Genomic DNA, 25,440 nt, shown 5'->3' with positions numbered 1-25,440 from the left:
CTGACTTCTCCTCTCTCAAGTCGGGTGATGGTGGGGGGTGGTGGCAGGTGGGTGGTGGTGGGTTTCGTTGGGCTCGGCAGTGAAAAAAAAAGTGGTAGCGTGTGCGATCGATTCGAACGCGTCGTCATCGCGGCGAATGTGGGTCCAGTACGCTATAACTTCGGCCACCGCCTACCCTAGTAGTTAAGTAGTAGTAGTAGTTGTAGTAGTAGAAGTAGTAGTAATAGTAGTAGTAATATAGAACATTTTATATTATAACAACATATTGTTTATACTAATAAAAATCATGCTTTATAACAATATATGGCAACGTGATGCTCAGGCTCCCTCATGGTAGGCTATGTTATTTACTGTGGGAAGAAGAGTTCAACACAATCTGGTATAGTCTTGGCAGAAGGTTTTATTTTAATTGAAAGATTGTACATTTGTACAACACATGATAAAAATGTGTTACTTTCTACTTACAACAAAATTACATTATATATTTACAACTTGTGTACATTCCATGACAGAATTGGTCAACAGACAGAGCGTAACAACGGAACAAGGAGAGAGGGGCGGCGCCCCCCCTGGATTCAGACAGCGAGCGGCCACCACCGACTGCCTCGGCTGCTGGACACGAGGTAAAGGAATGTGGTCTAAGAAAAATATGTCGTCATGTGTCCGCAGTAACATGAGGCTTCGACGAAGACGGTCCCTAGTCTACTGAGAGGAGGGCGGCGGCGGCGGCAACGGCGGCGGGGCGCCAGGCGGAAGTCCTGCCGCCCCGCCGGGGGGCCGCCGCCGCCGAGGTGTAAAGTAAGGATAACATGTTACAGAAAGCGTCCATGGAGGCTAAAATGTCTTATTGTAGTGTATATAATCTCTATCTATAATACATCTTTGGCATGACTTCGCCATGACCCGCGCTGGGGGAGCGGCCTCCCGCCAGCCGCCACACTCAAGCACTCGTCATTTAGCAACATTCGCGGTACTTTTTCTCACGAAATATAGAACATTTTATATTATAACAACATATTGTTTAAACTAATAAAAATCATGCTTTATAACAATATATGGCAACGTGATGGTCAGGCTACTCCGCCGGGGGCCGCCGGCGCGGTGCCCTGCTGGCCTCCGCGCGGCGGCGCCCTCTACTGCTGCTGCTGCCGCTGGGGGCCGCGGGGCCGCCGGCAGCGTCAAGGCCACACAGTGGAACGAACCGCTGCTAGATGGTTTAGTTTATCTTTTAAATATGAATATTTTGATTACAGCAATAATATGAGCTTGGTCTGGGATCAATTCACTGTCGCCAAACTCGAAACAAAACAATACCCCAGTGTCACTACTGCGGCTCATCAGTGGGTGTGCCGACACAGCAGCGCGGCGCTGGTGGTGGATTCCGCCGGCCAGTGCCTCGACCCGCCCCGTGCCCACGGCCAGGGCCTGCCAGTACCAGTCCATTTGATTGGTTAGACATTATAGCACCTTTCCTAGTGCCTTAAAAATAAACAAGGTGTGCTAGCCTGGAAGAGCTCACGTGAACTGTTCTAATACAAAGGTCCTGCGTGCTCGGGAACCAGACCTCATGACAACTGAGAAAATTAAAAATACCGGACGAGGCAAAACATGCTGTGTAGTCTATCAATGTGGGTTAATATGCTTACCTTTTGCATGTAGTCAAAGCCTTAATTAAATGTCGAGTACAGTGCATGTAGTCAAAGCTTTAAATGTCGAGTACATATTGAAAATTAAACAAATGAACTCTATGAGCAGCAGCGAGTTGATTGTGACATCACCCTGGCACGTCCTTCCGTGGCCACCTGCACCTCGCCACGCGCCGCTGCCCGGTGCCCGCGGCCCGGCCAGCCTTCCGCCGCGGCGGGCACGGTGGGACACTGGCGGCCTTAGCAGCACGGAAGCGGCAGTGACGTAAGCAGGAGAAAAATCGATAGATGTAAAGGATCTGAGAGCTTAAATGAGCGTAAAAACTAAGTTGTGCGGACTGTGCCCTACTGCGAAGCCTGACCGAGTGTACAGCGGGTGGGTGGGGAGGGGGTGCAGCACACGCGCCTGGGGTGCCCGGCGCTGCCCGTGTCAGCGGCACGCCTGCGCACAAGCATCTCCGAGCAGCATGAAGCCTAAACCTAGTCTTTGGTAACTTTTTGATTATGTATCCAAAAATACGAAAATTCGCTCAGCATCTGAGAAGCTGCGAAGTTGGAATGAGGCAAGTTGTGCGCGTCCGGCACGGCGACGCGCGGCTGCTGGTGCACGAGGCTCGGCGGCCGCGACAGCAGAGCAGCCTGGCGAGGACGAGCACTGGCCGGGGCGGCCACACACTGCCGCGGTGTTTACATCAGTCAGGAGTGTACGGAATTTTCAGAATAAAACGAGAAGAAAAAAAAAAAAAAGATGCCATCGCTCCTCACTGTTGCACGGCGCGGCGTGGCCACATGGGGGCGCGGGCCCCCAGAGGTCCCTCCGCCTTGCTTTGGGAGGCACTGCAGCGCCCCCCAGCTAAAGGTCAATCAGTGTACATCTAGTTAATACTGCGGACTGTCACCACCACACTGAACACGACACACTCAACGGACACGTCCCCCCGTCGCCCCCTACGTGAGGGCTCCCGCCGGCTGGCCAGGGAGCCGCCACAGCCTCGGCGACAATCGTCTCACAATCATGCTAACCACTAAACATCCGCAAAGTGTAACCTCTTTCGTAATTAAGCAGCGTGGCTGCACAAGAACCAATTTTAACGTTAATGTTTTGTGTATTCTCTTACGAATACAGAATCGGATCTCTTACTTAAATGTTTCGTATAAATATTTTGAAATTGGGAACAGCATAACTTTTATCTTTTACATTTTCATATAAAAGTTTCTGGAAGCGTCCCTGAGGGTTCAACAGATTAGTCATACAAAGAATAAAACTTTCTTCATCTGTCCCCTCGCCCAGCGTCGCTTGAGACGATTCAACTCTATTTTCTCGATGCGGAAAATACGGTGACATCTCAAGGTAGATTGACAGCGACCAGGGGTGGAGGAGAGCCTGGGAGGGAGGATGAACGAGGGATGGAGGGAAGGGGAGGGAGGGGAAAGGAATGAAATGTCGGGGAGACGCCAGGTAAGGGAGAAAACCTAATGAGAAAAGATATCAGGTGAGGAAGGAAGTGTCGCCCAGGAAGGTGAGGGAGGGTAACAGGTCTGAGCGTAAGTGTCGACTGGGAATGAAGGAATGTCGGAAGGGATCGAGGGAGGGTCAGCGGTGATTCACGAGGTGGGGAAGGGGAAAGAGGGAGGCAGAAAATAACTCCTCATCATTATCACAGCTATATATATTTACTCCATGCTGTCTCCTTTCTCCACTTCCTTATTTTCTCTCTCTCTCTCTCTCTCTCTCTCTCTCTCTCTCTCTCTCTCTCTCTCTCTCTCTCTCTCTCTCTCTCTCTCTCTCCCCCTCTCTCTTCATTACAATCCCTCTCGCCTCTCTCCCTCTCCTCTTTTCCTCATATATCTTTCTCCATTTATCCTTCGTTCTCTATTTTTTAACTCGATTTCCTCTCTTCCGCATTCTGTCCCTTCTTCCGCCTTCCACTCCTGCTCCTCGCCCTTCCTCATCCTCTACCGACACACGCCTCTCCTCCGACTCTTCCTTACACACTGAGCCACTTCAAGCCTGGAAGACACTTTGCACACTGCTCAGCAAACCCTAAAGGAACGAAACAAGTGACGAACGACGCAAACTAAAATTATCACGACATATTCTGCTGCGAAAAGATGCCGGATAATTGCACCAGCGAAACATATTTATATCTATGTATATATTCATATATATATATATTTTTATTTAATGCTTATGAAACTTTTTAGTATATATATGTATTCTTTAAACGCTCAACCCTTCCGTTCAAACGCCGAGTATTCCTTTCCTTTTCAACTCTCGGAATTAAGACTCAAAATCGAACTCAAAGACTGCGAAGAGTGAATTCGAGAGGCGCCTTAAAACCCAAGTGTTTTGTCTTTTATCGTATCTTCTAACTATTCCACACACACACACACACACACACACACACTCGCTCACGAAAACTTGGTCCATCTTACGAGCGGCGGGAGGGCTGAGCCGCCGCGCCGCACCTGAACCATCCCGCGAGAACGTTCAAGTCACGAGAACTACGATAAAAATATTCCCTTACCCTGGCAGGGTCTGGGGAGCACTTTACAGTTTTCTATAAAAACTCTTCACTCACATCAACTGTAAAATACACCTACGTATTGTCACAGACACACCAGTAAAACCATGTTAGGTACATTAATTAGATTATTACTTGAACTATAATAAGGAAAATCATTGTAGATTGTCTCGACCCTCAGCGCGAGGAAGAGTGTGCTGGCTGCGTGGCGCGGCAAGTTTTGGCAACATCTGGTGGTGAGCAGTGAGGCGACACGCGTGTTGTCGCGGGGGCCCGGAAGACAGGGCGACGGCGTCACCGGCACCACAAGTCCCTCCTCGTCACCGTTAACGCGTGGATAAACACTTCCTTCTGCAGCCGCGGCGGTGCCCTGCGAGACGCTGCTGGCGGGGCGCGGTGCCGGGCTGGACAGGTCGCACCATCCGCCATCCGCTGGGTCGTAGGGCACATCCAAAGCTCCCGGCCAGGTGTGTTTAGCTTTGCGTCGCGTCACACCTGGCGCCGCTGAGAAGGAGAACACTCAGGTCATGTTGAGGGGCGGCGGATGGCGGTGCATGAGGCCGGTGTCCCTGGTCGGGGAGCTGTGCTGGGGATACTGAGGGTCCAAAGGTCCCCTCGGGGAGGAAGAAGCCCCCTCGGGCACTCCTCGCTCGTCCCGAAGACCCTCTAGTTTGCTCACGCCGCCATTCATGATCGGTGGCCCGATCGGAGGACCAATCGGAGGCCCGATCGGAGGTCTGTAGGGAGCCCCAACTGGTGGTCCCGAGGGGCGAGAGGTCATGACGGTCTCGGGCACGATGGGCGTCGTGTAACTGAGGTGACTAGAGACGGCGTAGGGCGGCGCGATGTGAGGGTGAGGCTGCTGGTGAGACCACGCGGGAGAGCACGCCTGGTCAGCCGTCCCGCCTGTCACCCGCACCTGTCTAGGGCCACACTGGTGCGGCTGGCCGGGGTTGGCCACCATTGAGGACGTCTGAGGCCCCGGATGCACCTGGGAGTGATGTGTGCGTGTGTAGGGGGCGCCCTCCCGTGGTGAGACTGTCGGTGGCCGCGGGTGCTGGTGCTGAGACCCGTAGGGCGGTGGCTGCGGAAACCCGATGGCGTCCGGCGGGACGAGCTGCGGCTGGTAATGAACGCCGAGGGGCGCGGGAATGGTGCCCGGGTAGGAGCCTCGCTGGGACAGGGGAGGGTGGGAGCTCTCGTAAGGGGCCCTTGTTGGCGGCGGGTCCTCGTAGGGGTGGTAGTGGACAGGAACTCGCGGGTTCGGGTTCGGGTAGTGTGAGAGCGAGGAGTGAGGGCGAGCGGAAGGAGGAGGGGGCACGCCTCGCATCACGATGGCGTCAGGGGGAAAGTGGCCGTGCACGGACGCAGGGCGCCTGCACGAGGGGTAGTGGGGGTCAGTGAGCCCCGGGGTAGGCATCTGGGGCACCATCATGAGACCGTGCCCCGAGGTATCAGGCAGCGGCTGGGAGAGGGAGTGCGTGAGCGCCCTCATCGGCATGGGACCTCCACCGGGACGAATCAAGTCTGGCGGAGGAGACTCTCGTGGGCCAGACAACCGGGGAGGAGGTGGGGCCCTGAGGTCCCCCGTGCTGGCGTACACGTGCACCACCCGCGGCGCCTTGGAGTGCGTGAGGGTGATGACCGGGGCTGCGGCTGATGAGGAAGGAGGGGGCAGCGCACCCTGAGGAGACAAGTCTGAAGTGGGGGTGTAAAGCATGTCCTCCTGTAGGGCGGGGAGCACCGCCCTGTTCTGGGACGCTCGCCGCCGCTGGGCGGGCTGGGCGTCCTCGTCCCCGACGTCCCGGTAAGGCCAGGTCATGTGGGAGCCAGACATCCCGGGCTGGGCCATGGTCGGTGGTGCCAGCTGCGTTGCCATCTGCTTCAGCAAGTCTGTGGTGGACCCAAACCGAGGTTTTATGCCCCTTACGGATGGCCGGCGGCTGAACCCGTGGTCCTCCAGCTCGCCTGCGTCGTAGCGTCGGCGGAGACGTTCCATGCGGCCTGCATCTTGGCGCACAAACTCTGCTAACTCATCTATATCGACGCCACCGACAGGAAGTGCCTGAAGCTGCGCCACGCTGAGGGGCAGCCCGTTGAGGGGTACCTGTAGCTCTCCGTTGGTTTCATTGCTGCTGTAGCCGCTCTCTGTGGTGCTCGCTCCGTCCACATCGCTCTTGCCTGACAGTCGCGGCGAAGACTGAGAAGATGAGGGAACAGAAGAAGACCGGTCGTCGTGAAGAGCCTCATCGATGTCGTCAAAAGTATAGGAGTCAGAATTAGAGGCGAGTGAAGATCGTTCACCGGGAATTGCCGATATGCCGTTGACGCTGACGTGCGGTGCCCCCGCCTGGCCTGCCATCTGTGATAGGAACTGCTTCCTGGCCTCTGCGGTGGACGTTGCCGGCGATGGACCCTGCTGCTCGCCCTCCTCATCTTCCTCGTCCTTGACTGGCAGTGTTCCTTCCCGGGTGTACCTGACGCCACCGCTGTAGATCAGCTTGTCGTTCTCCTCGTCCGTCAAAATGTCAGCGAGGGACACGGCTGGGATGATGCCTTGGTACACGGTGGGCGTTGTCGATCCCGAGTGAGGCTCTGGCACCTCCTCCTCCTCTATCTCTAGTGACGTGCCCGCTTGGCTGGGAAAGAGGTCAGCCTTGAGTTTCCACTCCCGCACGTCGCCCGGCACCAGGATATCCGTGGCTCGAAGCGACGTGGTCTTGTTGAACATCTCTGCAAGTTTGCGATATTGTGCTATTGTCTCTTGTACTTTGGGGTCAATAGATCTCGACGGGTCCTGAGTCCCATCATCATCTTCGTCGTTCTGCTCCTCCGTGCCATCATCTTTTTGCTCAGAGTTGCCGTTAGTAGCATCTTCTGAGGCAGTGAGCCACCGGAGCTTCTCCAAGAGGGAAGTCTCTCCCTTATCACTCTTATCGTTCTTGTTGGTGTCTTTCTTGCGAGCCTCAGAGACGCGGATGAGGGATCGCCGCAGAGCATTGCGTTCGATCGCGCGACGCACCTCACTGTTGCTCCTCATGACCCCGCCGGCCACGTGGGCCACGTCAGTGTTTTCTAGCCGCCTGATCCTCGTCTCTGTCATAGTGGAGTCTGAGGACTGTGAGTCAGATGAACTCTTTGACTCGTCGCTGCACACGCTGGTGTTGTCGCGTCCCTCAGCGGCGGCGATGCGGCGCCGCATCTCGTCGTAACGCTGCATCGACTCCTTGATCTGCTCGTCGTCCATCTGTGGCGACGGCGGCTTTTCTTTCTCGTCCGACAGAGACTCCTGGTCGGCCGCTCCGGCTGCCCCCTCAGCCTCGGATTTAATCGGGCTCAGCTCGAGGTGCCAGTCGTGGCGCGACTCGCCCAACAGCACGCCCAGCTCCCGCAGCTTGGGCATGAACCTGGCCAACGCCGCCGAATTGGCTGCGTCCAGTGGGATCTTGTCCAGCGGCAGACTCTCCAGCAGGCTGTACTCGTCACGCCCGGAGAACCTCACTGAGCGGCGCGGCTCCTCCGCCTCCTCCTCCTCCACCCTCAGTTTGGTCTTCCTCCCGTCACCGTTCTTCCACAGTTTCCCGCCCTTCAGGATGCCCGTCTTGGCCACCTTGGGGTCTGAGGGGTCCTGCTCCCTGCCCTGCATCAACTGGTCATGGTGACGCACGTTCTCCACCGTCAGCTGTGTGGGCGGCGAGCGATGCGTCACCAGATCTGGAAGGTGTGGCCGCGGCGCGTCAGCCTCCACCAGGCCGTCCCCGCCAGCGTCAGGGTCTGCAGGGGAAGGGAACAGTGTTAGTGAAGCCAAGACGGTGCTTACAGGGGATTATCTGCCTCAACTGTGACACATATACAACAACACCTGACTCCGCATCGCTACTTATTGCAACAACACAAGAAACACCTGAGTACAGACACATGGACATATGGACACACTATTCAGTTATTTAGTTAGACATAAAATTTTGAAAAAGAAAAAAAGAATAATGGAATAAGAAAAAAAAAAAAAGAAAGAGCCGCACAACATGAAACTCCTTCCCGGTATCTTTCTGCGAGCGTGGGAGAGACTTCCGCGCGCGTGTGTATGTGTATGTGTGTGTGTGTGTGTGTGTGTGTGTGTGTGTGTGTGTGTGTGTGTGTGTGTGTGTGTGTGTGTGTGTGTGTGTGTGTGTGTGTGTGTGTGTGTGTGTGTGTGTGTGTGTGTGTGCCGGGCGTCAGCAAGCAAAATAACAACAACCGGGGCAGCGGCGGAGTGGCCAGGACAAGGACGCCCGCCTGACTGACGACGCGGCGCCTAAAAAAAAAAAAAAAAACGAGTCCAGACCAGAGTCGAGAGGCGCGAGGCACATCCCATGCCCCTGCACCCCCCCCCCCCCCCGCCCTGCCCCGCCCCTCATTCCTACACCTGTTCCCGCCACCCTCATCTCCTCTGCCCCTCGATGCCTCTCACCCTTTCCTTTACCTTCTTCTACCCTCTACCTATGCCACCTACCTCCCTTTCCTCCCTTTCCCTCATCGTCTTCCTCCTCCTCTCTCTCTCTTCCCTTCGTCATTCATCCCCCTGCCCACAGTTTCTTCTTACCCTTCCTTCTTCCCCTCATCACGTCTTCCCCTCCCTCTCCTTCTCATTCATTCCACAACTATATCCCTTCATGCCCCTTCTTTTTATCTTACCTCCTCACCCTCCCCTTCATCATTCACCCTCCTGACCCCCTCCCTTCTTGTTCTCCTTACCGCATCTTCCCTTCCCTCTCCCTCCCATTCCTTTCCCAACTATATCCCTTTTTTAATCGTACCCTTCCCTTCGTCCCCTGCCCCCTCTTCCACCTTCCTCCAACTCTCCCTTCTTCCCCTAACCGCATCTTCCCCTCCCTCGTCCTCCTCGCTCGCCTCCCCTCGCCCTCCTTGAGCTTAGCGCCTTGAACTAATCAGTCTCGGCCACAAAGGAGTCGCAGGAAGGTTGGAGTGGTTCGGGATTTGTTAGGAATTCTACGTCCTCAGTTTGGGAGGACTCGCTTTATGTTGTTTATCTTTGAGAGTGACGGTCAAGAGGCGAGGAAGGAGGAAGCGGCAGGGAGGGAGGGAGTAAATGAGGAAGGGAGAGAAGGATAGATAAGGCGGAGGAGGTGGAGGAGGAGAGAGTCAGTGAAGGAGGGAGCGACAAGGAGAGAGAGAAAGAGAAGGAGAGAATAAGAAGAGAGTGAATAAGGAAGAGAGGCAACGAAGATGATGAGGAGAGGGAAAAGAAGGATGGGAGGGGAGTAGAGGATGAGGAGAGACAAGAAAGAAGGGAGAGGGAGAAAACAAGAAAGACAGAGAAAATGAATGAAAGAAGGATGAAAGGAGGGAGAGAGAGAAAGGAAAAGAAAATAAGGAAAAGGAAGGAATAAGCGAGTGAGAAGGAGAGAAAGGAAGATAAAGAATATAAGGAAAAGGAAGGATGAGGGAAAGGATGGAGAGAGATAAAGGAAGATAGAGAAAAAGAGGAAGAAGAAAGCTGAAGGAATATAGCGAAAATAAGAAAAGAAAGAATGAATGAAGTCAGGGAGAAAGAAAAAGGAAGACACAGAAATCAAGGAAGAAGAAGGACAAAGAAAGGGAGTGATAAAGAGTTAGAAAGGTAGAACGTAATGAAGAAAAGAGGAAAATAAAGAAAAAAAAAAAGGAAAAGACGATTGAATGAAGTCAGGAAGAAAGAAAGAGAAAGGAAAACAAAGATATCAAGGAAGGAGAAGAAGGACAAAGGAAGGGAATGATCATGAGTCAGAAAGATAGAACGTTCTCAAGCCAAGGTAGATTTTATAGAGGTCTTTCTTTCTCCACAAGTACGGCGCAAACTCAAGGGTTAGGAGGTAATAGCGAGGTGGGTTCTTACAGTCTTGGCATCCCCGCCCACGCCCACCTAAGGCCACAGGTAATATTTTGGTTGAGAAGTTTTGACAAGATTTTTCCTCTGTTGTTTATCGAAGGAAGCCGGTTTATCGAGTTTCGCTTTTTTTTTTCTTTTTCTTCCTTGTCTTCTTTTTTTCTTCTTTTTCTTCTTCTTGTTTGTTGTAGGAAGCAAGTTTATTGAGCTTTGCGATTTTTCTTCTTCCTCGCCTCTTCTTCTTCTTCTTCCTCTTTATTTTCTTTTCCTTTTTCTATATCTTTTTCGTTTTCCCCTTTTTCAACTTTTTCTCTCTTCTTTCTCTTCTTCTTTTTCATCTTCCTCTTCTTTTTCTTTTTCTTCTTCTTCTTCTTCTTCTTCTTCTTCTTCTTCTTCTCCTCCTTCTCCTCCTCCTAAATCGAATATATACGTGTTTACCTGTTTGTGCGTGTGTTTATTTGTTTGTTTGTTTGTATGTGGGATAAATAGTTTTCCCAGCTTGACTTTTCCTTAACACCTGTCTGTCTGTCTCCTTTGATTACCTGCCTCGTGTGTGTGTGTGTGTGTGTGTGTGTGTGTGTGTGTGTGTGTGTGTGTGTGTGTGTGTGTGTGTCTCTCACCCCCCTCTCTCTCTCTCTCTCTCTCTCTCTCTCTCTCTCTCTCTCTCTCTCTCTCACACACCATCGGATGACGCATAAGGCAGACAGTCAAGAGGTGTGTGTGTGTGTGTGTGTGTGTGTGTCTTTGTTGTGGCAAGGAGAAGGTGGTGAGGCGAGAGGGAAGCCGGAGAGGGCGAAGGGGAGACGAAGGGGGTGACGGGGAAAGGGGCTAGGAGGGGTGGGGCGAGAAGGGGCGGGGCGGGGCGCGACGGAGGAGGAGAAGAAAGGAATGTAAAGAAAGAAAATAATAAACACTGCAGGAGAGGAATGGCCGTAGGAACGCTAAAGACTCTCCACAAGATTTTTATGACTTCTTGAAAAAAATATATTAGCCACGAGGCAATGAAAGCGTAAGGAGACAGAAACGTAATAAAGAAAGATAGATAGAAAGAGAAAGAGAAATAGTAAGAACGTAAGAATGGATATATTAAAAGAGAAGAACTAATATTACTCTTATGGAAAATATGTTAACCACGAGGCAATGAAAACGTAAGGAGACAGAAACGTAATAAAGAAAGATAGATAGAAAGAGACAGATAGATAGGGACACGTAAAAATAGATGTAATTAAAGGGAAAAATCATTATGTCTCCTTTGAAAAATATTATTAAGCAGGAGGCAATGGAAAGAAATATGAATGAAGGGAGAGAGAGAAGGGGAGAGATAGATGAGAGAGAGAGAGAGAGAGAGAGAGAGAGAGAGAGAGAGAGAGAGAGGGGGGAAAATAAATAAAATAAGGTCAATAAAGGTAATATAAAGAGATGAGAGATAGATAGATAGATAGATAGATAGATGTAAAAACGAATATAATAAAAGAGAAGAATGATGGAAAGGAAAAAAAATAAGCTAAAGAAGGAAAGTGGAGATAAAAAAGAAAGAAAAGATTAAGTGAAGAAGAAAATATGAACGCAAAAGAAAATATAAAAAGAAAAAGAAAAAAGACAAATTTCCATAACGACACAAAAAAGACAAAGGAGAGAAAGAGAGAAGACAAACAAATAAGACAAGAAAAGAAAAGAAGACAAAAAAGAGCAGGAAAAAAACAGTAACATATTGACGAGAGGATAAATATGAGATTACGGAGGAGGAGGAGGAGGAGGAGGAAGAGGAGGAGGAGGAAGTCGGAAGAAAGAGACGGGGAGGGAAGGAGGCAGATGGGGGTAAGTAGGAGAAAAACAAGAAGAGAAGAAGAGAGGAGGAAGAGGAGGAGGAGGGGAGGGAGGAGGAAGGGAGGAGGAAGACGTTGAAACAAGAAAACAATCAAGTGACGGAAGAAACGAGAGAAAATGAGGTAAAGATAGGAAGAAAGAAGTGAAGAAGGGAAAGAATAAGAAAGATGAGGAAGAGGGAAAGACAGAAGATAAAAAGAGGTGGAAGATGAGTAAATGAAAAGAAAGGGAAGGAAAAGAGGGTGAGAGTGAAGGAGGGAGAAGGAAGAAAAAGGAGAGGAAAAGGGTATGAGGGTACGAGAGAGAGAGAGAGAGAGAGAGAGAGAGAGAGAGAGAGAGAGAGAGAGAGAGAGATGAGAAAGGAGAAAATATAGAACGACGAATGAAAGGGAAGAAAAAGGATATAGAAGAGAGAAAGGAAGAGGCAACCAGGGGAGGAGGAGAAGAAAAGAAGACAAACAGAGGTAAAAAGAGGGAAAAAAATATAGTAGAAAGGATGTGAGGAAAGAAAAAAGGAGATAAAGAGAGAGGGAAAGGAAGGAGTAAGCGACGCCAGCAGAGAAGGAGACAGAAGGACAGACAAATAGAGGTAAAGAGAGGAAGGATGAAGTGAAGGAGGAAACGAGGGAGGGAGAAGAGAGAAGGAGAGAAGGAGGGAGGAGGAGGTGGAGGAGGAGGTGTCGGGTATCGGGCGGTGGCCAGGAGGACGTGTTTGTGGGGCACTTAAAACCAAACTGACCTCGTATGTCCCAAAGGTCACAAAGAGTTCGCGAGGACGTGGAGGCGAGGCGAGGACAAGAGGAAAACAAAGAGACGGAAGCGGCGAGGACGAGATGAGACCAGACGAGGACAAGAGGAAAACAGAGAGACGGAAACGTTGAGGACGAGACGAGACGAGACGAGACGAGGAGAAAACGATAATAGAACAAGAATAAGAAAACGAAGAAGAAAAAGCAAAAACAATAGTAAAAGAAGGAGATAAAGGGATAAAGAACAGTAGAAAAAAAACACATGGAAGATGAAGAGAGAAGAGAAAGAGGAGATGAAGAGGAAAAAGAGAACCAGGAAACAGAAAAACAGGATGAGAATAAAGAGAAAGAGGGAGAGAGAAGAGAATGATGATTACTAGAACGAGAACAAAAGAACAACGAGAACAAGACGCAGAGAGAAAGGAATGAAAAGAGAAAGAGGAGACGAGAGCAACGAGATGATAAAATGAGGAACAGGAAGATGATGATAGGGAGAGAAAGAAAGATGACGATGATGAACAGTAGAAGTAATGGACGAAATAAAGGAAGGAAAAGGAGGACAAGGACGCGATGAAGAGGACGAAAACAAAGACTAATAAGAAGAGAAGAAAAAAACTGCGATAACGGGTGTGAGAAGACAAACGAAGAAAGAAAAAAAAGAGAATGAGAGTATATTTTTTTCAAGCATTGTTTTCGTTTTTTTTTTTTTTTACATTAATCGGTTTTCCTTTTTTTTTCTCTCTCTTTCACACACGTATTGGATAGAGCGCCAGAGAGAGAGAGAGAGAGAGAGAGAGAGAGAGAGAGAGAGAGAGAGAGAGAGAGAGAGAGATAAGGAGATAAGGAAAAAGAAGAAAGGGAGAGAAAAAGAGGAAAGCTACGGAAGAGGAAGAGGAAAGAAACAAAGAGGGAAAAAGAGGAGTAGAGGAAAATGAGGAAAACGGAGGAGGAAATGAGAGAAATTATAAAGAAAAATACGACGAGAAGTGGAAAGAGACGAGAGGAAGAAAGAAAGCAGAGAAACGGAAGGGAAACAGAGAAACGGAGAATAATTAATGAAACAAGAATAAAAGACGAGGATGGAGAGAGTGAGAGAAAGAAAAGAAAGGAAAAAAACTGAGAATGAAAACAAAAGAAAACGAAGTGGAAGCAAAAAAAAGAAAAGGAAAAGCAGACAGACAAGAGTAAGAGGATAAAAAAAATGAAACAAGGAATAAGAGGAACAGAAGATGACAAGAGAGAAAGATGAAAGAAAAGTGAAAAATGAAAGAATGAAAAAAAGTGAATAGACGAAAGTAAGAGAATCACAAAGAATAAAAAAAAAAGGAATAAGAGGAACAGAAGACAATGAAGCGAGAGAGAGAGAGAGAGAGAGAGAGAGAGAGAGGGAGGAGGAAGAAGGGAAATTAATAGAAAGAGGAAGTGGAGGAAAATAGGGTTAAAGGAGAACAAAGGAAGGATTAGGTATCTCATAAGCAGTTAGTGAGGGGAAAGAAACATTATCCCCCTCCTCCTCCTCCTCCTCCTCCTCCTTCTCTTCCCTCATTTCCATCAGTAGCGTAGAAATCACGTTTAATCGATGCAATAGAGAGAGAGAGAGAGAGAGAGAGAAACACAGTGAACTCCCATCCCCTCCATTCTCTCTCTCTCTCTGAATGGCGGAACTTTTGTTATATTGCTGTCGTTTGTTTGTTTGTCAGTGAGTATTTCCTGGTGAACGAACGATGAGGAGGAGGAGGAGGAGGAGGAGGAGGAGGAGGAGGAGGAAGAGGAAGAGGGGGGGGGCGGAAGGGGGAGAGGAAGTACAATGAATGGGGTGGGAGGAGCAAGCTAACTGTTTGTACGTTATATGCAGTTATGAAAATATATAAACATTCGTAGCATCATAATTCTCTGTCGTTATCATCAGTTTTTGTTATTATGGCTTCTCCTCTTCCTCTTTCTACTCTACTACTACCACTACTATTCCTCCTTCTCCTCCTCCTACTACTACTACTACTATTACTACCTCTACTACTGTCGTTACTGACTGTTATGGTTTTGTGACCCCGTTGCAACCAGTGAATGTGATGTCAAAGGTACACATTCCATTCCCCGGAGTCAGCACCTTCGACCTAAATTACTTTCACTGTTTCCTTCTGCTGACGGCGGAAGAATATGAGGAAGACAATAAAAGAAGACAAGGACGAAACAAAAAGGCTGAGGAAGGAGTAGGAGAAGCAGGAGGAGTAGAAGAGACAACAGAAATGTGATAATAAAGGAATAAGGAAGTGTGGGAGAGCGAGGACACGGAACGAAGAGGAGAGAAGACTGAGCGAGGAGGATGAGCAAGGACGAAGCACAGAGAGGAGGAGGAAAAGTGAAGAGTGAGAGAGAGGCAAGGTGAGGAAGAAGGTTGGGAGGATGCAAATAAAGGAAATGTTGGAACGTTGACACTGACGAAAAGGAAGATGGAAAATGGAAGGGGATTTAAGAATATGCGTCATTTGAAGTTATTATGGGTGATATATGGAGAGAGAGAGAGAGAGAGAGAGAGAGAGAGAGAGAGATAATTTTACGAATGCCACTGAGTGAGAGGGAGTGGGAAAGGGAGAGGAGGGAGAGTAGATAGAGGAGTCATGTGGTGGTCCTTCTGTCGGTGCGGTCAGTGCGGTTACCTGCTGGGCCGCCGCACGCAGGAGCCGCCGGGATAGCCTCGGACGATGAGCAACGGCGTGACGCAAACCCAGGCAGCGGCGGCACTTTTGACGTAACAAGACGCCGCCACGGAGCACCGCCTCGGGTCAGGAACTTGACGCAACACAAAAAATGTTACAGTAAGCAACGGGAAGCAGAATATTACCGTCCAACTGTAACGGAGGACGAGATTGGCGTAGCGGAGTGAGGCAGACTGCGAGGCAGGCTCTGAAGCATGCAGGTTTTGAGGCAGGCAGGCTGGCCGGGCAGCCTCGCGGAAGTGAGCGCGAAGCCTGCAAACAATGTCTTATGGCGCTGGTGAGTGACGGTGTTGTCGTGTGCGGCGCCTCACCAGCCAACGACCCGCGTCCGAGCTCACAACAACCCGCGTCGCGTTGTCGCGGCTCCTCGGCTCACACTAAGGCAGGTTCCGCGGTGAGCAAGGTGGTACAGGTAACTGTTGAGGAAGGCCGCCGGAGCCTCCCCCCTTCCCTGACGACCATAAGCAGCGGCCACGCCCCGGGGAGCGCACATTCCTCGCCTCCTCAACCCAGCTCCTCGGCGACTCCCCGCTCACATGCCGCCGCGGCCCTCCACCTCGACACAGTCACACAGCTGCTCTGGGCGCGGGCCGAACCTGCTCCACCTGATTATGCGTCACACGGCAGCGCGGGGCAGGACTGGCGGGAGTCGGCGGCCTCGGCGGTGTCCTGCTGCGTCGAGGCCGAGAGGTGAGCCGCGGCGGGGCAGTGGTGGGTGACACAGGCGGCAGGGACGGCAGGGCACCACGACAACACACGTGACCTTCAGCAGCCCCGCGGGACCTGGAGGCGGCGGCGGGGCGAGGGTTAGACGAGGCAGGCGGGGCAGGTGAGGCGAGGACAGGGAGGCAGGAGCGTGCACAGAGCGCCCTAAGGTACGCCACCGGCCGGCAGCCAGACACACACTCAGGCAGCACCACTCCAGCACTCACCAGCAGCCTCTCAGCAGCCACGCGTGCCCGGATCAGGCCAGCACTCAGCACGGCTCAGCAACACACACAGGTGAACACGGTACCGCAGGTGCGCGCACACGAGTCTTCCCCCCGCCATCCACCAGTCAGACTGCCAGCTGCTGCAGCACTGTCTGTGCAGGCCTTCCTCAACCCCCTCCCTCACAGCCCCCCATCCCATGGCCCGCCCCGCCGGCCCCCCCTCTCGCCCTCCCCAACAACATCAGCACCCACACCCGCTCGCCACTGAAGGGCTTGACTGAAGGCGTTGGTGGAGGCTGTCCGGACGGGGGACCCTCGCCTCTCCGCCCGGCGACCCAGGGGTGGCGGCGGCGGTGGGCGGCGGCAGCATCCTCTTGACCCGGCTTTTGTTTATTGTGGCGCGGGGCGAGGACACACCCCGGCCCATTTGTGCAGCACTTCCGCTGTGGCGCGGCGCTGCGGCACGTGTCCCGCCCACGGCCTCTCCTCCTCTCCCCATATCGGGCACCGGAACGGAACCTTATACCAGGCCAAAACTGCCCGGCCACAACGCAGTAAACAACACACATTAAGAGTTTTACTCCTTTCCCGAAAGGTGGCCCTCCCGCCCTCCCTCCCCCCTCAGCGCCGCAGGGACTTGGGTCATCGAGGTGGGGGGTGAGGGCGAGGCAGGCGCGCGGTCTTCCTTGCTGGTGACTTGACAGCCTTTGCTGCTTGACCTTGCGCTGCTCTGCCTCCCGCGGACTGACCTCTGACCCCGCGGCTGAGGGAGTCGTGGCCACTGTGCGTATAATGACTCCTTGACACTCCACTCAGCCAGCGGAGATAACCTGCGCCTCACCTCCGGCCGCCAGGAGCCGCCGCGGTTATGGCAACAGTGATCTTCGGCAACTCCACGCCCTGCCCCGTTGCACCGCCTCCCCTACCTCCTCCCTGCCTTACCTAACGCTGCCCTGCCTGCCCCCCTCCCACCCTGCCGCCCACCCCTGCCCTACCCTGCCTCCCCTACCTCCTCACTGCCTTACCTAACGCTGCCCTGCCTGCCTGTCCCCTCCCCTACCCTGCCGCCCACCCCTGCCTCTGCTCCGTTGCAATGCCCTAACCCCCCTGTCCCTATCTTACCCACTGCCTCCGTGCCTCCACCCCTTCCCGCTTCCTACCTCCCTGCCGCCCTTCCTGCATGCTTCCTGCCTCCTCTGCCCGCCTCCTCCTTTACCCTGAAGACCTGAATTTGGTTTAAACAATAAGGGTTTAGCGTCCAGCGCCTCCTCCTCCCCTGGGAGAGACGTGCATTGTGTGAGGCGACGTGTGTGCAGCTCAAGAACAGAGGGCACTGACGGAGGGGGGACGGGGGCGCTGACGGTGGAAGGAGGAGGAGGAAGTAATGGAGGAGGAGGAATGAGCACCGAGGTCCCTAAGGTGGCGGGAACGGAAACAGAGACGGAGATGGGAGAAGGCTGGAGGGGAAAGGATGAAAGGGCGAAGGGAAGGCCGACGGAGGGGTGGAGGAAGGACGAAAGGAAGGCTGCAGGCGAAGGGAGGTTGGTGAGGTGAGGTAAGAGGAGGAGGAGGAGGAGGAGGAGGTGTTAGTGAAGGGAAAGAAGAGTGAATGGAAAATTATCGGAAAAGGTGAGGAAAAATTGGAGACGTTAAAGGCGGAGGGAGGAAAAGGCGGCGGAGACTGGGAGGAAAAAAATGTATGAAGAAAGTTAAGAGACAAGAAGATAAAATACACGAAGAAACTTTAATGATAAGAAGAAAATACGGACGGAAGTGAATTCAAATGCTCCCGAAGTTGGATAAAAAGGAAAACCAAAGGAAAATAAATTTAGATGAATTATGAAGGCGTGTAATATGAATAAATGAACAATGAAAAATATAAAAAGAGACAAATAAGAAGCGTAATAAAACGAGGAAAGGAAACCACAGAAAATAATTAGGAAAAAAAGGGATAGATTATGAAAACGTGAGATGTGAATAACTGAAAAAAAATAGGAAAAGCGCAAAAACAAAACAAAAAACAAGGCCACCAGAGAAAATTTCACTCAACTACAAATTAATGAAGGGAAAAAGCAAAAAAATATGTGAAGATAAATAATTATGGTGACGTTAAATATGGATAACAATAAAAATAAAAATAGGAAAAGCGTAATAAAATATAAAAAAATGCAGGGCGACCAAAAAACGATGAAAGAAAAAAAAAATGAATATGCACTACGATGACGTCAAATAGATGAAGAGCTGAATAATGAAAAATAAAACAAAAACAGAAAACGTAATAAAACGAAAAATAAAATAATCACCAAGACCACCGCGGAAAATTATCTCTTTCAATACAAAATGATAAGTTTAAAAAAAAAATACCGATAAAAAATTCACGTAAAAACAGTCCAACAAAATTAAATGGCATATCAGATCACATTAATACAATTTGATAGCGATTCTAAATCCCTTTCCTCATCCACTTCGGTGCCGCGGCGTAAAAAGAGGAGGAGGAGGAAAAAGAGGAAAAGAAGGAAGAAGAGGAGGAGGAGGAGGAGGAGGAGGAGGAGGAGAAGGTCGCGGTTATGAGTTTCTCCACCAAGATTCTGTACCTTAATATTGCCGTCTTACTCTTCCTCTCCTCCTCCCTTCTCCCTCTCCCTCCTCCTATCTCCCTCTTCCCTCCTTCTATCTCCCTCTTCCCTCCTTCTATCTTCTTGTCCACCTCCCAACTTTCACCTCTCCCTCTCTCCCTTCGGCTATTACCTCCTCCTCCATTCCTTCTCCTTTTACCTTTTCTTTCTACTTCTTTCATTTTCGTCTTTTGCTTTATTCTTTTTCCTATCTCCTCTCTTCTCTTCCTAATACTATTTCCTGTTACTCCATTCCTTCCTTATCTACTCCTTGCCATTTTATTCCTTTTTGTCCCTTTCTTTCTCCTATTTCTCCTCTCCTCTTCCTTCTCTCTTTCTTTTACTGTTTCCTCTTACTGCACTCCTTTCCCATCTATCTGTTTTCCCATTCCTTCTCTTCTTATCCTTTATTCTCCTCTATTTCTTATTTAACGTTGATTTTTTTTTTCGTCTCTCTCTTCTTTTTGCTATTTCCTTTTACTCCATTACTTTCTTTCCTATTCTTTCCCTTCTTATCTCTTACTGTCTCCTCTTTCTTCATCGCCATCATTATTCTTTACCACTTTTTTTCTCTCCTCTCCCTTGGTTCCTCTACATTCCTTCATTTATCTCCTTCTCTCCCTCTTCCCTTAGTTCCTTATTCCTTCCACTTCAGTCATTCAGTTTTCCCTCTTGTTCTCTTTCGTTGTCTCTTTCATCACTCCTTCTTTCTCAGTTTCCCTACTCACGTCCTTTTCATATCCCTATTCTTCTTTCCCTCTCCTCACCTCTTCCGCTAAATTCCCTTCTCCCATTCATTTTCTTTCCATTTCATTCCCTCTTCGTCGTGTCCTAGTTTACCTTATCCCCATGCACTCTTTTCATCCTTTCTTCCATTTCATCTCCTCCTCTCCCTCTCCTCTCCCCTGTGTCCTAGTTTCCCTTATCCCTTCCCCTCTTATCATCTGAGCTCTTCTCTTCCCCCTGTTCTCCCTCTCTCGGTCTCTTCCTCTCCCTCCTCTTCTCTCTCTCGGTTCCTTATTCTCCTTCCCCCTCTTCTCCATCTCCTGCATCCTCCCTCTCGGTCCCTTCCTCTCCCCTCTCTGTCTCTTCCTCTCCCTCTTCCCCGGTCGGTCCCTCCATCTCTCCCCCTCTCGGTCCATTCCAACGTTGGTTTTCATTTGCGCGAAATGAGTCCGCCCCAGGTTGTATTTCCGAGGCAGGTGCTGCGCCCGGCTCACTGCTTCACCTTGCCCATCACATTTTTGCTCCCTAGCCGTGTACATTGCTTTTTCCGGGCCTTTGAGCTAAGTAAACAAACAATGCCCTCTCCCTCTTCCACCTCTCGGATGGCCTGGCTCTCTCCCTCTCCCTGCTGCTGGAATATGAGCCGAGAAACAACACTACTAAGGATATTAAAGCGTTTGTTGTTGGTGAATCTGAGTATTACATGAAGAGGTTTTGTGACGAATAGAAGAATAGAAGCAAAATAATGAAGTTGGCAAATGCAGTTGAAATATAAACCGAGAAACAACACTACTAAGGATATTAAAGCGTTTGTTGTTGGTGAATCTGAGTATTACATGAAGAGGTTTTGTGACGAACAGAAGAATAGAAGCAAAATAATGAAGTTGGCAAATGCAGTTGAAATATAAACCGAGATACAACACTACCAAGGATATAAAAGCGTCTGCTGTTGGTGGGTTTAACTATTATTTAAATGAAGAGGTTTTGTGAGGGTGAATCACGAGCATGGAAGGAAAAATAAAAAACAAGGTAAATGATATTCTTTCTCCTTGCAGTTGGAATAATTAAGACTCAGAGAACACAGCAAAGAATATTAATGGTCTGTTGCTGGTGGGTATTAGCAATAGATGAAGAGGTTTTGCGTGGATAAATCATAGGGGCAGTAAGTAGCGTTTGGGGCAGTAAGTAGCGTTTGGGGCAGTAAGTAGCGTTAGGGGCAATAAGAAGTGGGCTTTTTTTTCATTTATTTTTTATTTTTTTTAAGCCCTTGAGCTGTCTCCTTTGCTGTAAAAAAAGAATGGAAGGAAAAATATAAAAAAAGGGTAAATGACAGATGAATGCATTTGGAATATGACCCGGAAAACACACCCAAGAACGTTAAATCGCATTAGATGAACCGATTATGTGACGAATAGAAAAATGGAAGGAAAATATAAAAGAAGATAAGTTATATGACTCGGAAAACAATACTAAGATGTTGGTTAATCGCCAGTTGTTAGGTATTACATGAAAATTCCCAGACGATGAATTATTAGAATCGAAGGAAAAATGGAAAGTAAGGTACATGGCAGTCTCTCTCGTTTCCCCTTTGGCTAATAGTTGAGTTACTGATAAAAGAAACAGTAAGAGATGACCCCATAACCCGTCCGATGCGGTTGGCACGGATTTGGCTTTCAGTTGTAGCCTGGTAACATATACTCCCAGGTCTTTCTCTGCCTTTGTGGTGGATAGTGGAGTGTTTCCCATGTGGTATTGGTATGCTGAATATCCCCTCCCAAGGTGCATGACTTTACAATTTTCGCCATTAAATTGTAGCAGCCACTTTTTGTTCCATTCCTGTAGCTTGGTGATGTCTTCTTGTGGGAAAACATCACACATCACTGACAGTTATCTAGAAAACGACGGAGTAAGTATGCAACATCAGCATTTTTTACCCCTTTCTTGTGTAGTTTGACGTATGCTATATCCCTAACAAATCCCTTTCCATTACCTACAAAATAAAGAATAAAAATGAGCAAAACCAAACACGCAAAAGTCGTAACAAAAAACAAAAATAAATATAAAAAAACTCTTCAATCCCTCTCAAATCAATCACACCACTCAAAATAAAAACAAAAGATAAATACGTGTAATAAAACGCCCCAAAACATATAAAAAGCAAATAAAAAAAAGGAAAAGAAAAACAACACTCCCCTTCTCAAATCCCTCTCATAACAAACCCACAATCAAGCGAAACAAAGAGAGAAGCAACACAACGCAACACCCAGCAGAATCACGAAGCAAAGCAAAACAAAACAAGACAAAACAAAAGGGAAGGAGAAGGAAAACGAGAGACGAAAGAATCCCGTCCGCCGGCAATCCTGGGAACACACACACACACACACACACACACACACACACACACACACACACACACACACACACACACACACACACACACACACAGCAACACACACAAAAAAAAGCAAGACATTAGGAAGCTGACTCGCCCGGAATAGCAAGCAACACAAGCAACCAGGTTAGTCTTGGCTTCCTATCCTTTCCTCCTTCCTTCCTTTCTTTCTTCCTTCCGTCCTTTCTTTCCTTCTTCCTCGGTTCCACACTCGTTGATAACCAGCTGACGCTCTTCCCTCCTCCTCCTCCTCCTCCTCCTCCTCCTCCTCCTCTTACTCTTACTCTTACTCTTGCTCCTCTAGATCATCAAAATTAAAGCCACGTTCACACACGAGAGAGAGAGAGAGAGAGAGAGAGAGAGAGAGAGAGAGAGAGAGAGAGAGAGAGAGAGAGAGAGTAGTAGTGTGTGTGTGTGTGTGTGTGTGTGTGTGTGTGTGTGTGGCGGGGGGGGAAGAGCAGGTAAAGAAGATGCTGGAGAAAAGTGTTGACAGATGGGAGATGAGTGCTGGGAGGATGCTGGTGTTTGCTAGAGAGAGATGACTCTTCTGGGAGACTAAAAAGGAGATGAGTTTTGGAGATGCTGCATGGAGTGTGTAATTCCGAGACGTATTTTGCAGAGAGAGAATTTTCGGGAGATGGTGAGTTTTCGGGAGTTGAGTTTTCGGGAGATGAGTTGTCGGGAGATGAGTTGTCAGATGTGTTTTCGGGAGATGAATTTTCGGGAGATGAGTTTTTGGGAGATGAGTTTTCGGGAGATGAGTTGTCGGGAGATGAGTTGTCGGGAGATGAGTTGTCGGGAGATGAGTTGCCGGGAGATGAGTTGTCGGGAGGTGTGTGTTCGGGAGATGAATTTTCGGGAGATGAGTTTTTGGGAGATGTATTTTCGGGAGATGAATTTACGGGAGATGAGTAACAATGAAAACTATTGCTGGAAGATGAGACACAAAGCGAAGACGTGGTGGCACAAATACGTGTTAGGAAACTGTTTCTTGGAGATGATTTTCGAGAGACAAACAGAACGCAGAAATGACTTACACGACATAATCTGAACGTAAATAGACGATTTTTGAGAGAAACTGAACGTGAGAGATGACTTTTGAGATAACTAGAACGATTGAGATGACTTTCGAGAGATATTTAGAACGTATATGATGATTTTTAATGAAGAAATGAGAACGTATATGAATGATGAGTCGGAGGAGATTAAAAAAAAAATCCAGATCACTTTGAAGAACGTAAGTAATGAATAACGTAAATGATGAGTAAGTAAGTAACGTGAATAATGAGAAACATGAAGTAACGTTTGTATATTCCTTTTCATGCTCTTATTCTTTATTCTACTTCTTTTTTCTTCTTTTCTTTCCATTTCTTTTTCTCTCCAATTTCTAACACGGGGAGATGAGTGATGCTGAGAGATGCTGTAAAATGAGTCCTCTGGGGCGGGGATGCAAGAGATGAGTGCAAAAGAAGCTGGCTGAAGGATGCTTGAAGCTCCTCCTGTTTACCTTCACGCCTTGCCTTCATCTTAACATTCACCGGCGTGTACTTAGTCTACCTGTGCCTCCCTCTCTCACCTGTCCAGCTCCCTCCCATCCCCCTTTCCTTTCCTTGCCTCCCTTTTTCTCTCTCTTGCTTTTCCTCTCTCTTTCACCATTTTTACATCTTTCTTACTTTTCCGGGGTTTTTTTCTTTCCTCTTTTGCATTACCTGTCCCTTCCTCTCCTACCTGTTCTACTCCCCCCTTTCCTCCTTTCCTCTACTTGTTTCTCTCTCTCCCTCCTTCGCTTTCTCTCTCTCCATCCTTCTTATTTCTCTCTTTTCCTCTCCTTTCTTTAACATGTCCTGCTTCCTTCCTTCCTCCTTTCCTTTATTTGTTTCTCTCTCTCCCTCTTTCGCTTTTCCTCTCCCACTCTCTTCCTTTCCATCCTATCTGGCCGTGTCGTTTCTCTTTCCTTTTTCGCATCACTTGTCCTTCCCTCCCTCCTTCTCTCCCTCCTTCCCCCTTTACCTCTCCCTCCCTCCTACCCCCTTTTCCTTTCGTCCCTCTCCCCCTCTCACCTGCACCCCCTTGCCACACTTTTGAAACACCTGCGCTAGACATTATTAATGACACACACACACACACACACACACACACACACACACACACACACATAGACACACATTTGGGTAAGCAGGTCTCTTTACATAGTGCACCCACCCACACACACACACACACACACACACACACACACACACACACACAGGTAAGCAAGTCTTTTACCCCACCGGCCTGGAAAATGAGTTAGCTGTCCAGGTAAAAATATAGCCCGGCCATTTTTTTATTTTTTATTCAAAGATGCCTAAGAAATGACCTCCTCTTGGTGCCTCTTGGGGGACTCTTAGGCAAAGTTAAGAGTACTGTCCTACAAAGTGACTTCCTCTTTTCTGTTCCTCTTTGTTTCTTTCCTCTTTTCTCTTTCATATTTTTGTTTTCATGGTCACTTATTTTTCCTCCTCTTACTTTTCCTTATTCAGTCTTTATTCTGTCTAACTTTTCCTTTTTATTCTAATTCCTCTTTTTTTTTCTCTCCTCTTCCTACTCATATAATTTTCTTCTTCGTTTCTCTTTCTTCTCCTCCTCTTCCTCTATTTATTCCTCTTCCATTACTCTTCCTCATCTTCCTCTTCCTCTCTTACACCTTGCACCATTGTCCTCTTACAGCTCTTCATCTTTAGTCTTCCTCCTCCTCCTCCTCCTCCTCCTCCTCCTCCTCTTCATGCAGTCTAATATATTCATCCATTACCTCTTTTCATCTTATTTTCTCTCATTAACACTTTCCCCTCCCCCTTCCCTCTCCCCTCCTCCTTTATCTCCCCCTCCCTCTTGTTTCCTCCACTTCTTTCCTCTCCCTCCCTTCTTCACTTCCTTTCCTCACCTTGTCTTTTCCTTTCCAATCTCTCTTAAATTGTCTTTTCTTCTTTCTTTTCCTACCTTTTTTTCCCTTTCCTAATTCCTTCTTCTTTCCTTTTCTTCCTTTCCCTGTTTCCTTCTTCTCACCGTTTCTTTCCTTCCCTCCACCCTTCTTCCTCTTTCCCTCCTTTTACCCTTTCTTTCTTCCGTTTCCTCCTCCTCCTCACTTCATCCTTTCTCCTGCTCCTTCCCTTCCCTTCTCCTCTATCTTCTCTCCATCCCTCCCTTTCCATATCTTCGCTTTTCTCCTCCATCTTTTTTCTCTCCATTCTTCCTCTTTCCCTTTCTTTCTTTCCTTCCATCTCTCTTCTCATCCTTTCTTCCCATCTCTCTCGTCTTCTCTCCTTCCCTCCTTTCTTCCTCTCTCTCCTTCCCTCTCCTCTTCCCCTCTTCTCTCCTCCTCTCCCTCTTTCGTCCCTATTCTTCTCATTTCCTTCCCTTCTCTTCTTCCTCCATGCATAATTAGTAGAGAGGAAAACGTCTTACGAAA

At 48.9% G+C, this 25,440-nt stretch overlaps 1 protein-coding gene across 3 annotated transcripts in view; it reads right to left on the bottom strand.

Annotated features, from left to right (window-relative positions):
- Window positions 1–380: 380 nt before the first annotated feature.
- The window catches only part of LOC127000426 (histone-lysine N-methyltransferase SETD1B-like), a 78,358-nt gene continuing 53,298 nt past the window's right edge, over window positions 381–25,440 (bottom strand). For 2 of the 3 annotated variants that reach the window (XM_050864145.1, XM_050864143.1), the window contains exon 2: window positions 381–7,945. In XM_050864145.1, coding sequence (XP_050720102.1) covers window positions 4,692–7,817 — 3,126 coding nt within the window. In that variant the 5' untranslated portion in view covers window positions 7,818–7,945 and the 3' untranslated portion in view covers window positions 381–4,691. Of the gene's footprint in view, window positions 7,946–16,262; window positions 16,462–25,440 lie in introns of those variants that run through there. The other variant, XM_050864144.1, reaches the window with a different exon arrangement.

Source organism: Eriocheir sinensis, chromosome 18, assembly GCF_024679095.1.
Source record: "Eriocheir sinensis breed Jianghai 21 chromosome 18, ASM2467909v1, whole genome shotgun sequence".
In the NCBI taxonomy this organism is placed as follows: domain Eukaryota; kingdom Metazoa; phylum Arthropoda; class Malacostraca; order Decapoda; family Varunidae; genus Eriocheir; species Eriocheir sinensis.
Note: the sequence above shows the minus strand (reverse complement) of the source record. Positions and strands in the feature narration are given on the sequence as shown.